Genomic DNA, 12,262 nt, shown 5'->3' with positions numbered 1-12,262 from the left:
GGCCAGTTTGAGGGGGCAGAATGATGAAAAGGACAGAAAAACAGCCCCCTTTAGAACTCACTTAATTCAAGACAGACCACCTTTTCCATCCTTCATGGTATGAAGTCCAAATAAAACTCCCCTTCCCTGACAATAATGCACAAGAACACAATTCTTGAGAGCCAAATCTTAATTCTTGAATGGTCCCTTTCACCGGAAAGCATCCTAGCATCTTATATTTTGAGTGTTATGGTGGATTTTGTCTGGATCCCATATTTCAACTCTTGTTTTCCTTTTTTATAGAACTTAACTCACTTGTTTGAAAGTTTGTCTTTTTTCTACTTTCTCGGATGTGTTTTCATTTTTAGGTTTCCTTTTGTGCTGCAATTCTCTTTGACTTCAGCTGCAAGCCTATACGCACTTTCCTGGGAGTAAGCCCCACTAAGCACAATAGGACTTACTCTTGAGTAGACATGGTTAGGATTATGCTGTTATTTTTAGAATCTCATTTGTACCTGATAAACTACATTAGTGTTGAAGGCCCCACTCAACTGCTGCATCCTATAGCCAGTAGCTGCACAATTGCAGTCCTGGGGAAAAAATGACACAGGCTGGATGAGTCTCTTGGTCTTACCCCACTTTGATATGTTGCCCTCATTCTCTCTGCAGAATAAGGCAGTCAGGGAAGTTTTAGAAAAAATGGCACCTTGGGGGAGTTAATGCTGAGGAGTGTTTATCTGCTTACCTAGCCTCAGGGGAAGCCAAATCTGTTATGAGTATTCTGTGTCTTCAGTGTTGGAGTGATGCCCAATAAGCTGCCCAGCTCCTGGGTGGGTGAGTGGGTGGGTGGGGGCTCAGGATTCAGGATAGCTTGGAAGATAAGGGAATCCACATGATCCCAGAAGGTCATAAAAGGCAGATCAACGAGTGCTTGAGGTACCTTGCTCATAGGCATTTATGGCTTTGAAGGTAATACCTTCAAATATCTGAAAGGCCATCATAGGGAAGAAGGAATAAATTAATTTTCAACTGTCTCTGAGAGTAGAAGTGGATCCAATGGATACAACTGCAAGGGAAGAGATTCCGGTTGGATATCAGGAAGAAATTCACAATGAAATTCATAGTTCTGGGTGGTTTGGCAGTGGAAGACATTGATGAGGATCAGGAGGTGGTGGCTTCTCCCTCACTGGAGATTTTCAAGCAGAGGCTAAACAGGCACCTTGAGGAGATCACAGTGGGTCACAGTGCCTTTGCAGCCTCTTCTTCCTGACTTAGCCAGGCACCGCCATCTTGGATCTCATAAAATCTCACAAGACCCAAGATGGTGGGTGCCCAAATCCAGGGCCTAGCAGAGGGAGGTAAAGGGGGTAATTTGTACCTGGGCCCAGGGTCAGAAAGGGGGCCCAGGAACCAAAGGAGGGGGCCCAGAAAGTTCCTGGGATCTGACATTTTCCTATCTCACCCTAATTCACTGCCTGCACATGATGCTGGGGGCACAACCGTGGGCATGGAGTGGCAACTGCTGCTGCAAGCCATGCACACCAGGCCCAGGAAAGCATCCATGACTCCTTAACACAGTGTCAAATCTGGCCTGCTACAGTAGCTCTTTGGCTTGTGGATCCCGTAACCATGAAGGAGTGTATAGAAGCTCAGGGAACCAGCTGTGAGGTTCCAGCTGCTGCAGAAGTTCATTTTCATCTATTCTAGTGTGAGCCTAAATTTGATGATGCTAATTTTCTGCAATCGATTTTCTATACTTCAAAAGTTTTAGAGAGACTTAAGAGTGTGTTTGGTTTTCCATATTACTTTATTTAGCTGCCGATGCCACATGGTCGGGTAGACCTGGGCTCTGCATCAAGAAGCCTAGTAGACCTGAGCTCCAAAGACTATTGTGGCTGTCAGCACCCTCCCCCGCCCTATTTTGCCCCCTGTTCTGCCTGCCCCATTGCCCTCCTTCCCCTCTGGGAAGGGGCCCAGAAGGAACTTTGTACCCCCTGCTAAAATTCCTCTCATAGGCCCTGCCCAAATCTCATGAGATGGTGGCACTTGGGGGAGCAGGTAGGAGGAACTCTGCCTTTAAAAAGGGAAAGAGGGGGGACCTGGGAAACTATAGGCCGGTCAGCCTAACATCCATACCGGGTAAGATGGTGGAATGCCTCATCAAAGATAGGATCTCAAAACACATAGACGAACAGGCCTTGCTGAGGGAGAGTCAGCATGGCTTCTGTAAGGGTAAGTCTTGCCTCACAAAGCTTTTAGAATTCTTTGGAAAGGTCAGCAGGCATGTGGATGCGGGAGAACCCGTGGACATTATATATCTGGAATTTCAGAAGGCGTTCGACACGGTCCCTCACCAAAGGCTACTGAAAAAACTCCACAGTCAGGGAATTAGAGGACAGGTCCTCTCGTGGATTGAGAACTGGTTGGAGGCCAGGAAGCAGAGAGTGGGTGTCAATGGGCAATTTTCACAATGGAGAGGTGAAAAGCGGTGTGCCCCAAGGATCTGTCCTGGGACCGGTGCTTTTCAACCTCTTCATAAATGACCTGGAGACAGGGGTGAGTAGTGAGGTTGCAAAGTTTGCAGACGACACCAAACTTTTCCGAGTGGTGAAGACCAGAAGTGATTGTGAGGAGCTCCAGAAAGATGTCTCCAAACTGGCAGAATGGGCAGCAAAATGGCAGATGCGCTTCAATGTCAGTAAGTGTAAAGTCATGCACATTGGGGTAAAAAATCAAAACTTTAGATATAGGCTGATGGGTTCTGAGCTGTCTGTGACAGATCAGGAGAGAGATCTTGGGGTGGTGGTGGACAGGTCGATGAAAGTGTCGACCCAATGTGCGGCGGCAGTGAAGAAGACCAATTCTATGCTTGGGATCATTAGGAAAGGTATTGAGAACAAAACGGCTAATATTATAATGCCGTTGTACAAATCTATGGTAAGGCCACACCTGGAGTATTGTGTCCAGTTCTGGTCGCCACATCTCAAAAAAGACATAGTGGAAATGGAAAAGGTGCAAAAGAGAGCGACTAAGATGATTACAGGGCTGGGGCACCTTCCTTATGAGGAAAGGCTATGGCGTTTGGGCCTCTTCAGCCTAGAAAAGAGACACCTGAGGGGGGACATGATTGAGACATACAAAATTATGCAGGGGATGGACAGAGTGGATAGGGAGATGCTTTTTACACTCTCACATAACACCAGAACCAGGGGACATCCACTAAAATTGAGTGTTGGGAGAGTTAGAACAGACAAGAGAAATATTTCTTTACTCAGCGTGTGGTTGGTCTGTGGAACTCCTTGCCACAGGATGTGGTGACGGCATCTGGCCTGGACGCCTTTAAAAGGGAATTGGACAAGTTTCTGGAGGAAAAATCCATTACGGGGTACAAGCCATGATGTGTATCCGCAACCTCCTGATTTTAGAAATGGGCTATGTCAGAAAGGCAGATGCAAGGGAGGGCACCAGGATGAGGTCTCTTGTTATCTGGTGTGCTCCCTGGGGCATTTGGTGGGCCGCTGTGAGATACAGGAAGCTGGACTAGATGGACCTATGGCCTGATCCAGTGGGGCTGTTCTTATGTTCTTATGTAAATACTTTGTTCCACCATTTTAAGGAAGAGAAAGACATGGCCATTCTCATGACATGACCAAGCCAACGCAGGCGTCTCTGTTTCAGCAGTGCATACATGCTAGGGATTCCAGCACGTTCCAGGACTGTGTTGTTAGGAACTTTGTCCTGCCAGGTGATGCCGAGAATGTGTCGGAGGCAGCGCATGTGGAAAGCGTTCAGTTTCCTCTCCTGTTGTGAGCGAAGAGTCCATGACTCGCTGCAGTACAGAAGTCGATATAGGAGATATCGACTGTCGATATAGGAGATCCTATATATCTTAGGTTCTGAGACATGTCTAGTTTCCTCAGCCAAAAACAATACTGCAGACATTGTAAGTAGTAAGGGGGGTTCCCACATGTATGTTTGCATGAGGACCTAACTGCTTCATAACATTGTTGAAAACTAGATGTCCAATGTGCCTCTGATTTTGTGGGGATCAACTCAACAAGGCAGCCTCTCCTTTTCCCAACCATCTACATGGGACTCTGCATGGTCCCCAATGGAACTTCTCAGATCTACACCAGCTCTTTTGCTGGTGTAGAGCTGATAAGCCTGCTAGAAGTGGATCAGGGTGGGGTGGGTGTTCAGGATACGGCAGATTCCACTGCCACCGTGATCCACCTCATCCTGCCCCAATTCTCTCTGATCCATCCCTCGATCCATCCCTCCACTGGCACAATGTCACCAGCACCCAGTCTGCATAGCACTGGTGAAACTGCATGGCAACCACTGGTGGAGAGGCTGCCATGATGGTGGGGTCCTCATTCCGCCAGCATCCCTGGCCATTTGCCTGTACAACCAGAGCCATAAATGTATTATGGACCTTTGACATGGTTTTTGTTCCCTTGATGAACAGCAGTCAGATCATGAGCTATGTTGCCCTACCCTTTGCTGTGCTACCAATCCACGTTTCACCCCCACACACACCTGTTATTTGGTGCTAGAGGGAGATTTTACTTTGGCAAATAGCACATGCAAAGAGGTGTGAGCTATAGAAGGGACATGAATGAGAAGCACAGTTCAACCCTCCCTATCTCTTGCTGTAGCCCTAATAGGCAGGGAGGGGACAATGGCGATGACACACAAACAGACTGCCATTTGACTGCCATTAACCAAGGAAAATGAAAGACAGAAAGGCCAATGCTGTGATCAGTGACACATTATGTTTGAAATTGTGGGTGACTCTGGAGATGTGATTAAGGTGTGGTAAATGGAGCTTTCTTCTGCCTACTCAGTATGGTTTCCCTCTCAAAATCCTCGAGTCACCCATCCGTGGTAGCCCAGATGCTGGAAGAACCTGGAGCAAGAGGAGCCAAGCAGGTTCTCTAAGCAGTTATTTACTAATGATATTCTTCTTTTTTTTTGGGGGGGGGGGGTGCCTCATCTCCTGGAAGGCAGAAGATGAAGATCACCTGGAAGATCACCTCCCTCATCATGGTGCAAGTCAGTTCATCCTGGCATTTGAAGTGTCACTGCGGCGCTTGGAGAAACATGCCTATAAACAGATTTGGTGTCTAAGAGGAGAGGCTGGAACTCAGTAGAAAAGCACAGTCTTTGCTTGCACAAAGTCCCAGGTTCAATTCCCGGCAGCATCTGCTCGTAGGTCTGTGATAGACACCTCCTCCCATCTGATCCTCTCAAGGGTTAGTACCAGTCTGAGTAACAATACTGAGAAAAAGATTCACTTGAAGATCTAATAGTAGACAGTGGTTATCTCTGCTACTTTCCGTTCCCTCCACATGCGAACAATTGCAGAATATCTACCTCCAGAATTTTTTTTTTGTTTTAAAGAGGGGAGGATTGGTATTTCTTGACAAAACAGCCTCATACCCCAGCACCCTGTTGGAGTACACACACTGTGTATCTTTCATGCTGCTTCTCATGTTTGAGCTGGAAAGGCATGATGCAGAGGTTAGGATATGATGGAGCAGAGCTCCACCGATTCCACCCCCATTCCTTCCCCTTCTCTGCCCTCCCTCACCCCCAGAAGCCCAGTACCTGACTAGTTCAGGCCCATGTCTGCACTCCTTAATTGCCAGGTGCTGTAAACGTAGCTTTTACAGCACCCAGCACCTGTGCTAGGGCTCAGCTCTGGCATTGGCCACATTCAAGATTGGGCCCTCAGAGGGCAGTTTGGGGCATGGAGAGAGGGATAAGTTCTAGTATCTACAAACAGCATCAAGTAAAAAAAAAAAAATCAGGACAGGGTTAAATGAGAAGCTGCTCATTTATAGCACATAAATCTCCTGGGAGCATCTGATGAGCAACAAAGATCAGTGCTGTATATAAATTCCAGTTCAGCAATGTTTCAGAAAAGGAATATCGGGGGTGGAAAGCAGTCTCCCAGATGCATGCAGTAATTCTGGTAACACTGAAAAAAATCTGCAAGGACCATGGAAGGCTAAGGGGTTTGGGATCGACTGGATAGTGGAACAGACCCCAAATTTGATGGGCTTTGCCATAGTGCAGCCATGGAGAAGGGATGGTGAACCCTTGCTTAGAGCAAGCAGATATCTGAAATGTTCAACCAAATGGAATAAGAAGAGCTTCCCCTCTCAGAAGTAACTCTTTTGTCTCCAAATCTTTCTGTATATGATGGTGACATTGGTCTAATTTAGACTTACTGCTAGCTACCATTTTGGATTAGACTCAGAGGTTTCCTTCGTCCAAAAGAGGAACCTGTGGATATGATTCAATATTATTTTAGATCAAGAAGCAGTAGTAACCCAGACTGAATTGACACAAGGGCTAGTTGCGAGGGGGCTTGCTGTCTTATGGAAGAATATGAGACCTTGCGCCTCCTATACAAACTATCTCTTTGTGATACGCTGTCTGGATTTAATTGTAGATGGTTGTCTTCTCTGAGAGAGAGAGAGAGAGAGAGAGAGAGAGAGAGAGAGAGAGAGAGAGAAGGTTGAACTTCTAGACTACCAGCACCTTTTTACTAGAGTTACCTTTGTTTTCCCTTAGGGGGCATGCTTGTTTGGTGTTGGGGCTGATGCTCAGTGCTCATCATTCAACAGCTTCCCAATTTGATCCACTGTCACTGTCTGGCTGAGACCGTATGGACCAGTGACAGTCTGAATAGACAGTCCTGGGCGAGCTGGGCCAGTGGTCTGAAAGGCAGCATTTTTTTGCTGACATGTGTAGGTGATGAACGGCGCAAAATGACTGAGATTGCAGGGTCTTACATATCTTCTTCGATATGAGTCACCTCCTCAGGGTTTCAATGAGACAACATTTCAGATGGAAGAGCAGTGGCAATGGTGGGCGCTATTTTTGTGCCCACTGTCCTACATTGCCCCTTTACCCTGTGTTGGAATCCTCCAGGCTCAGTTCTTTTGTAGCTTTGTGTTGTATCTCCTGCTAGTCCACCAAGTTCCTCCTTCCTTGGTCCTACCCATGTCGTCCCCCCCCATTTTTTAAATCTAAAGGTTGCAACTCTTTCAGCACAATCTTATTCATTTCTACTCAAAAGCAAGTTCCATTGAATTCAGTGGGACTTAATCCCAGGACATTTGGGAGGAAATACCGCTTTTGTATATAAATACCAAACGGTGTACTATGGAGAGGTGCTAGCTATGTGTACCCCCCCCCCCCCAAAAAAAAATCTCTTGGGGATAAATAATGTTTTGCATTATTTTTGTTTCATAATTACAGAAATTTCCTCTTTTCCCCCCTTGGACCAGTCTTAGTGGGTTGTAAACTGGACCTTCTTTTGGAGACATAATCTTGTTCTGTGTGCACGATTATGTGAGACAGAATCTAGTTTTCCAGAGTGCAGCCCTCACTTCAAAATGCCAAAAATCTAAGAGCGTGAGCCTGGTAGCAATGAGGTAGCACACAGATATTAATGACTTATGATGTTAGGGTGACCAGACATCCGGGATTTCCTGGACATGTCCTCGTTTTTAGCCAAATGTCTGGGACTCCAGGAGAAGAGCGTAAAAGTCCTCCATTTGGTTTCTTCTTCCCATGAACAGCTCCGCAGACCACACAAAGCCTTCTCAGACCAGGTCAGGCTGCTGTTGCTGGGCAGTCCTGCTTAGGTTCCAATAGCAGCAGGCCCCAACAGTCCAATGATACTGCCTGCAGAAGGATCTTCAGACTGGTGCCACCAACCAACCAGTTTTATCTTGCTGCTATTAGGAGTTTTCCTATCCAAATGGGCAGGGCATGAGTTGGCAACCCCTGTCCTCTTTTCCCCCTAAGAAAATACATATGTGGAAAGACTGAAAGACTGAAACTTGGAAAGGGGGAAGGAGAGAGAGCATGAACGCACCAGTACAGTCCATTGGATGGAACTAGAAAAGACATGAGAGTCTTTGGTTAAAGTCCCAGCTCAGCGTGTCTTTGCTAGGTGGTCTTGGGCTGGTGATTCAATGTCAGCCTTTCTTGTTTGCAAAACTTTTACTTTTTGCACAAGCTGCTGGGGGGGGGGAGAGAGAGAGAGAGAGAAGGCCAGAGGTTGCATTGCACTTTAATGATAAAGTCCTGGTGTACATAGCATCCAAGAGACTGAGCTGTGAACAAGGTTGAGTGTGGTTTGAATCTTGCCTCTTTCTTGCTTGCTAGGTGCCATCTAACCCCCTCCCCTCTCAACTGCCACATGGGAATCAAATGACTTACATCCCTTACAGGGTTGTTGTAAGCAGTGCATCTTCCTTATTTTCTTGAAGCCTTATTCTTCCTGCCCATTTGCCAAACTTTGGATTCTGTAAAATAACCTTTAAATCTCTCTCTCTCTCCCCCCCCCCCCCAAAAGCATGCTCACTAAGCAAGTTTGGGCAAATATATACTAACTGTTGAAATTTTGCATTCCAGATGCAACATTTGTAGTAATTTGTACTTGTTGAAATATTCCTTGGAAATTTGCGCGCGTGGTGTTGTGTTTAAAGATGCTTTGAGAATTGCTTATACAGTATGCTGCAATGCTTCTTACTCTCTAAGGTTGCAATCCTATCCACACTTTCCTGGGAGTAAGATCCATTGATTATAATGGGACTTACTTCTCAGTAGACAGGCATAGGTTTGGATTCGAAAGCACTTGTGTGATGCATTAACTGTGTCCATGTCTGGTCTCTTCTTGATGTACTAGGAGGGTGTACAGTGCCAGTAAATGAAGACTGATTCAGAATTACATGGTTTTATTTTACTTTATTTTAGCAGATGTTTTTAGCAGAAAGCAGTGTTATGTGTTTTTATTTCATTTTCACCATGTTCTCTTGCCCTTAGTCATGTAATGATAAGTGGGTTAAGTGTTTTGAGAGTAGGAAAGATGACAAATGCTATTCTGAACTACTTAAAATGGCAGATTTTTTTTTCCATTGCCCGGACACGATGCAAACGTTGAAAAAGTTTTCCTTAATTTCAGCGCAATGGACAAATGAGAGGAATAATTTAAATGTAGATTCAGTCAAGGTTTTGTTACTAGCTAAGTTCAATTCTAAGCATTTTTCTTGCTCAGAGTTCCATAAGTATCTTGTAAGCCAGCAAGACATTTGAAAGAAGATAAGCTCATTATAAAAATACAGTTGAGACTGGTGGCAATTCCTGACTTGCCCAAACTCTGATCCAACTCTTAGTTTTCTATTATGCTACAATAGTTGGTATATGTCGATAGCATAGTCTGATTTGGTTGAGAAACATTACACAGACGGTCACATTTTCAAAGTGAGTCTGTAAAATTATATGTAATATACGAGTTTTAAATTTAATAACAATATAGTGTTAAAATTAAACAGATTAAATCAATACAAGAGTGTTAGCAGCTTTTATATTAACATGTCCTCTATTTTTCTTTGGTGTCCTACATTTTGGGGCACCTTATCCTCTTTTGTAGTCATGACATTTGGTCACCCCGTATGATGGGAAGGAGGAAAACATGCAAGTCCATAGAGAAATTGCCTTTCTTGATCCAGGCTTGGGTATTTCCACTTGATTGGCATAGAAGATTTTATTTCAGATAATAAAAGAATTGGATCTGTAGCTTAGTTGATAAAACTTCAGCCTACTGTTTAGAGAAGTATGTATTATTGGAATGTGAATCCTATTATGAACGCAATTTGGTATCAGAACTGTGAATTGTGAGAAGTACCTTTCTGTGAGCTGGCCATTCCAGTCACACCAGGATAGATGACAACTCGGGAGATCAAGAGACACTGAGCTGATAAAACTTCAACACTCTGTGAAACCAAACATCCTAGGGATAACTGCATCCTTAGTGGAGCTAACGAAGGGTGCAATCCTATCCTGCACTGGAACAGGCAAGCCAAAGGCCAATCCAAGGCTCAGTGCCTCCATCGGCACGGAGGAGGAAGTCAGCCTCCTCGAGCCGGCACACCTCCACAAACCGGCCTAGCCAACTCACTGTGGCACATTTGTGACCCTCCTAAACCAATCTCAGGATTGCACTGCACCTGATGTGGAGCCGTCATGTACTTAGTATGTTAGGTGCAGAACTAGGGAAATTTTGGATGTGAAGGGAAGGTCCTAACAAAATCTGCTCATTACCTTTTTGTTAATGTTGTCATTACTCTTATTTTCTTTTTCCTGCAGGGAAGAAAACGAGGAACTATTTTTCAAGGGCTTCTTGACTGGGTTGATCATCAATATTGGTCTCAATTTTCTTCTGTCTCCCTTCTTCCAGCATCAAGCAGACATGAAATGTAATCAAACGATGGTCAGTGAATTCATACTCTTAGGCTTTACTGATATTCAGAAGCTGCAGCTCTTGTTATTCCCCATCCTCTTCTTGTCTTCTCCTAACCATCTTTGGGAATGCTGTGATTATCACCATTACCCATCTCGATGCTACAAACCCCCGTGTATCTTTTCCTTCAGAACTTCTCTTTTGTGGAAATTGGCTTCACCAATGCTGTCATCCCCCAAACTTTGGCCCACCTGGCGACAGGTAGCAAAAAGATTTCCTATGTTGGGTGCATGATCCAGTCCTTCTTATGTTTCCACCTGGGCACCACAGAGTTCTTCCTCTTGGTGGTTAGATCATTTGATCGTCCTAGTTTCTTCCAATGAACATTCATTGTTTGAAAATACATATCTTTTTCCCCCAGCAGATGGCTTATGAAAATGAAGTCATAGTGGAGAACAGAACCAAGATCAAGGAATTTTTACTCCTAGGGTTCACAGGAAATCACAAACTAGAGATGCTGCTCTTTGCCTTTTCCCTGACCATGTACTTGATGACCCTAACAGGAAACATGCTCATTATTATCCTCACTCTGACGGTTTTACGACTTAAAACCCCCATGTATTTCTTCCTCCGGAACTATGCCATCTTGGAAATTGGCTACACCACGGCAGCTATCCCAACAGCCTTGATCAACCTGGCATCTGGCAGGAAGACCATCTCTTATGTTGGGTGCCTAAGCCAGTCCTTCCTCTATTTCTTCTTGGGCAACACCGATTTCTTCCTGCTGACGGTCATGTCCTTTGATAGATACACTGCCATCTGCAACCCTCTGAGGTACACCACCATCATGAACGAACGTGTCTGCACCCTCTTGGTGCTGGTCTCTTGGATTTGTGGGTTTGCCCTGATTTTTGCTCCATTCATGTATGTGATTCAATTTCCCTTCTGTGGGTCAAATGTTATCGACCATTTCTTCTGTGACATCAGATCATTACTCAACCTCCTCTGTGGGGATACCCGTCTCCTGCAGCTCGTTGGTTTTTTTCTTGCCATGTTTATTCTGTTGGGAACTTTAGCTGTCACTGTGGTGACCTATGTGAAGATTATCTCCACGGTTCTCCACATCCCAACTGCTGCCGGGAGGCAGAAGGCTTTTTCTACCTGTGCTGCTCACATCACCGTGGTCTCCCTCACTTATGGCAGCTGCATTTCCATGTATGTCAAACCAGCGCAGATTGATGATCATAGCCTGAGCAAAGCTGTAGCCATTCTCAACAACGTAGTGTGTCCTCTTATGACTCCGTTTGTTTACACTTTGAGGAACAAGCAGGTCCAAGATGCCTTGAAAGACGTTTTTAGCTGCAAAGTGGCCTTTCATAAAATGCAGAGGTCCTCATAGGTGTTGAAAGTAGGCACAAATAAATTAATAAAAATGCACACAGTATCTAACACTGACCTACAAATCCTCTGGTATTTTTCATATATCAGCAGTCTTAACAAATAAATAAAAACCCAGAAAGCTATATTGTGGTTGTCCTAGAAAAATGGATCCAAGAATCTTCTGAATCTTCTTGCTTGTTCAATGGGTATCTGAATGTATTTCATGTGATGAAGTTGATCTTGATGATGATTATGTATAGGTATGTGTGTGAGAGACCAATAATTTCCCCCCATCCATTTCCTTCATATTCATTTCACTTAAATAAGCCTCCCGCAACCCCCCCCCCCCCAAAAAAAAAATCTCAAAATTTCTACGAAGAGGTAGGATTCTAGGAAAGTGGAGAATATCAGACTTGTTCATATTCATGTCTGTTTCGGGGGGGGGGATAAGAATAGGCCCTCGGTTTGGCTGTACTTGTCGTAAGAGGCGACTAAACAGCCGCCGGGTAGATGGGACTCGTCAGCCTGGGAAGGCAGCTCATCTGAGAGAAGGAAAACTCTGATCCCAAACCTCCACTGCCTTGTGGCTACATCCAGTTATGGAAAAGGCTTCAGGAGTCAACCTCGAGGCAAAATCCG

The 12,262-nt window shown here is 45.0% G+C and overlaps 1 protein-coding gene across 1 annotated transcript; it reads left to right on the top strand.

Moving 5' to 3' along the window:
* Positions 1-10,667: 10,667 nt before the first annotated feature.
* Positions 10,668-11,642, top strand: LOC136653611 (olfactory receptor 6C65-like). Its single transcript, XM_066630501.1, has one exon. It carries the CDS (start codon positions 10,668-10,670, stop codon positions 11,640-11,642), a length of 975 nt encoding a protein of 324 aa, XP_066486598.1.
* Positions 11,643-12,262: the final 620 nt, after the last annotated feature.

This window comes from Tiliqua scincoides, chromosome 5, assembly GCF_035046505.1.
Source record: "Tiliqua scincoides isolate rTilSci1 chromosome 5, rTilSci1.hap2, whole genome shotgun sequence".
Lineage (NCBI taxonomy): Eukaryota > Metazoa > Chordata > Lepidosauria > Squamata > Scincidae > Tiliqua > Tiliqua scincoides.
Note: the sequence above shows the minus strand (reverse complement) of the source record. Positions and strands in the feature narration are given on the sequence as shown.

Excerpts from the sequence above, each read along its gene's own strand:
- LOC136653611 (XM_066630501.1), top strand. The coding sequence starts at position 10,668 with ATGGCTTATGAAAATGAAGTCATAGTGGAGAACAGAACCAAGATCAAG.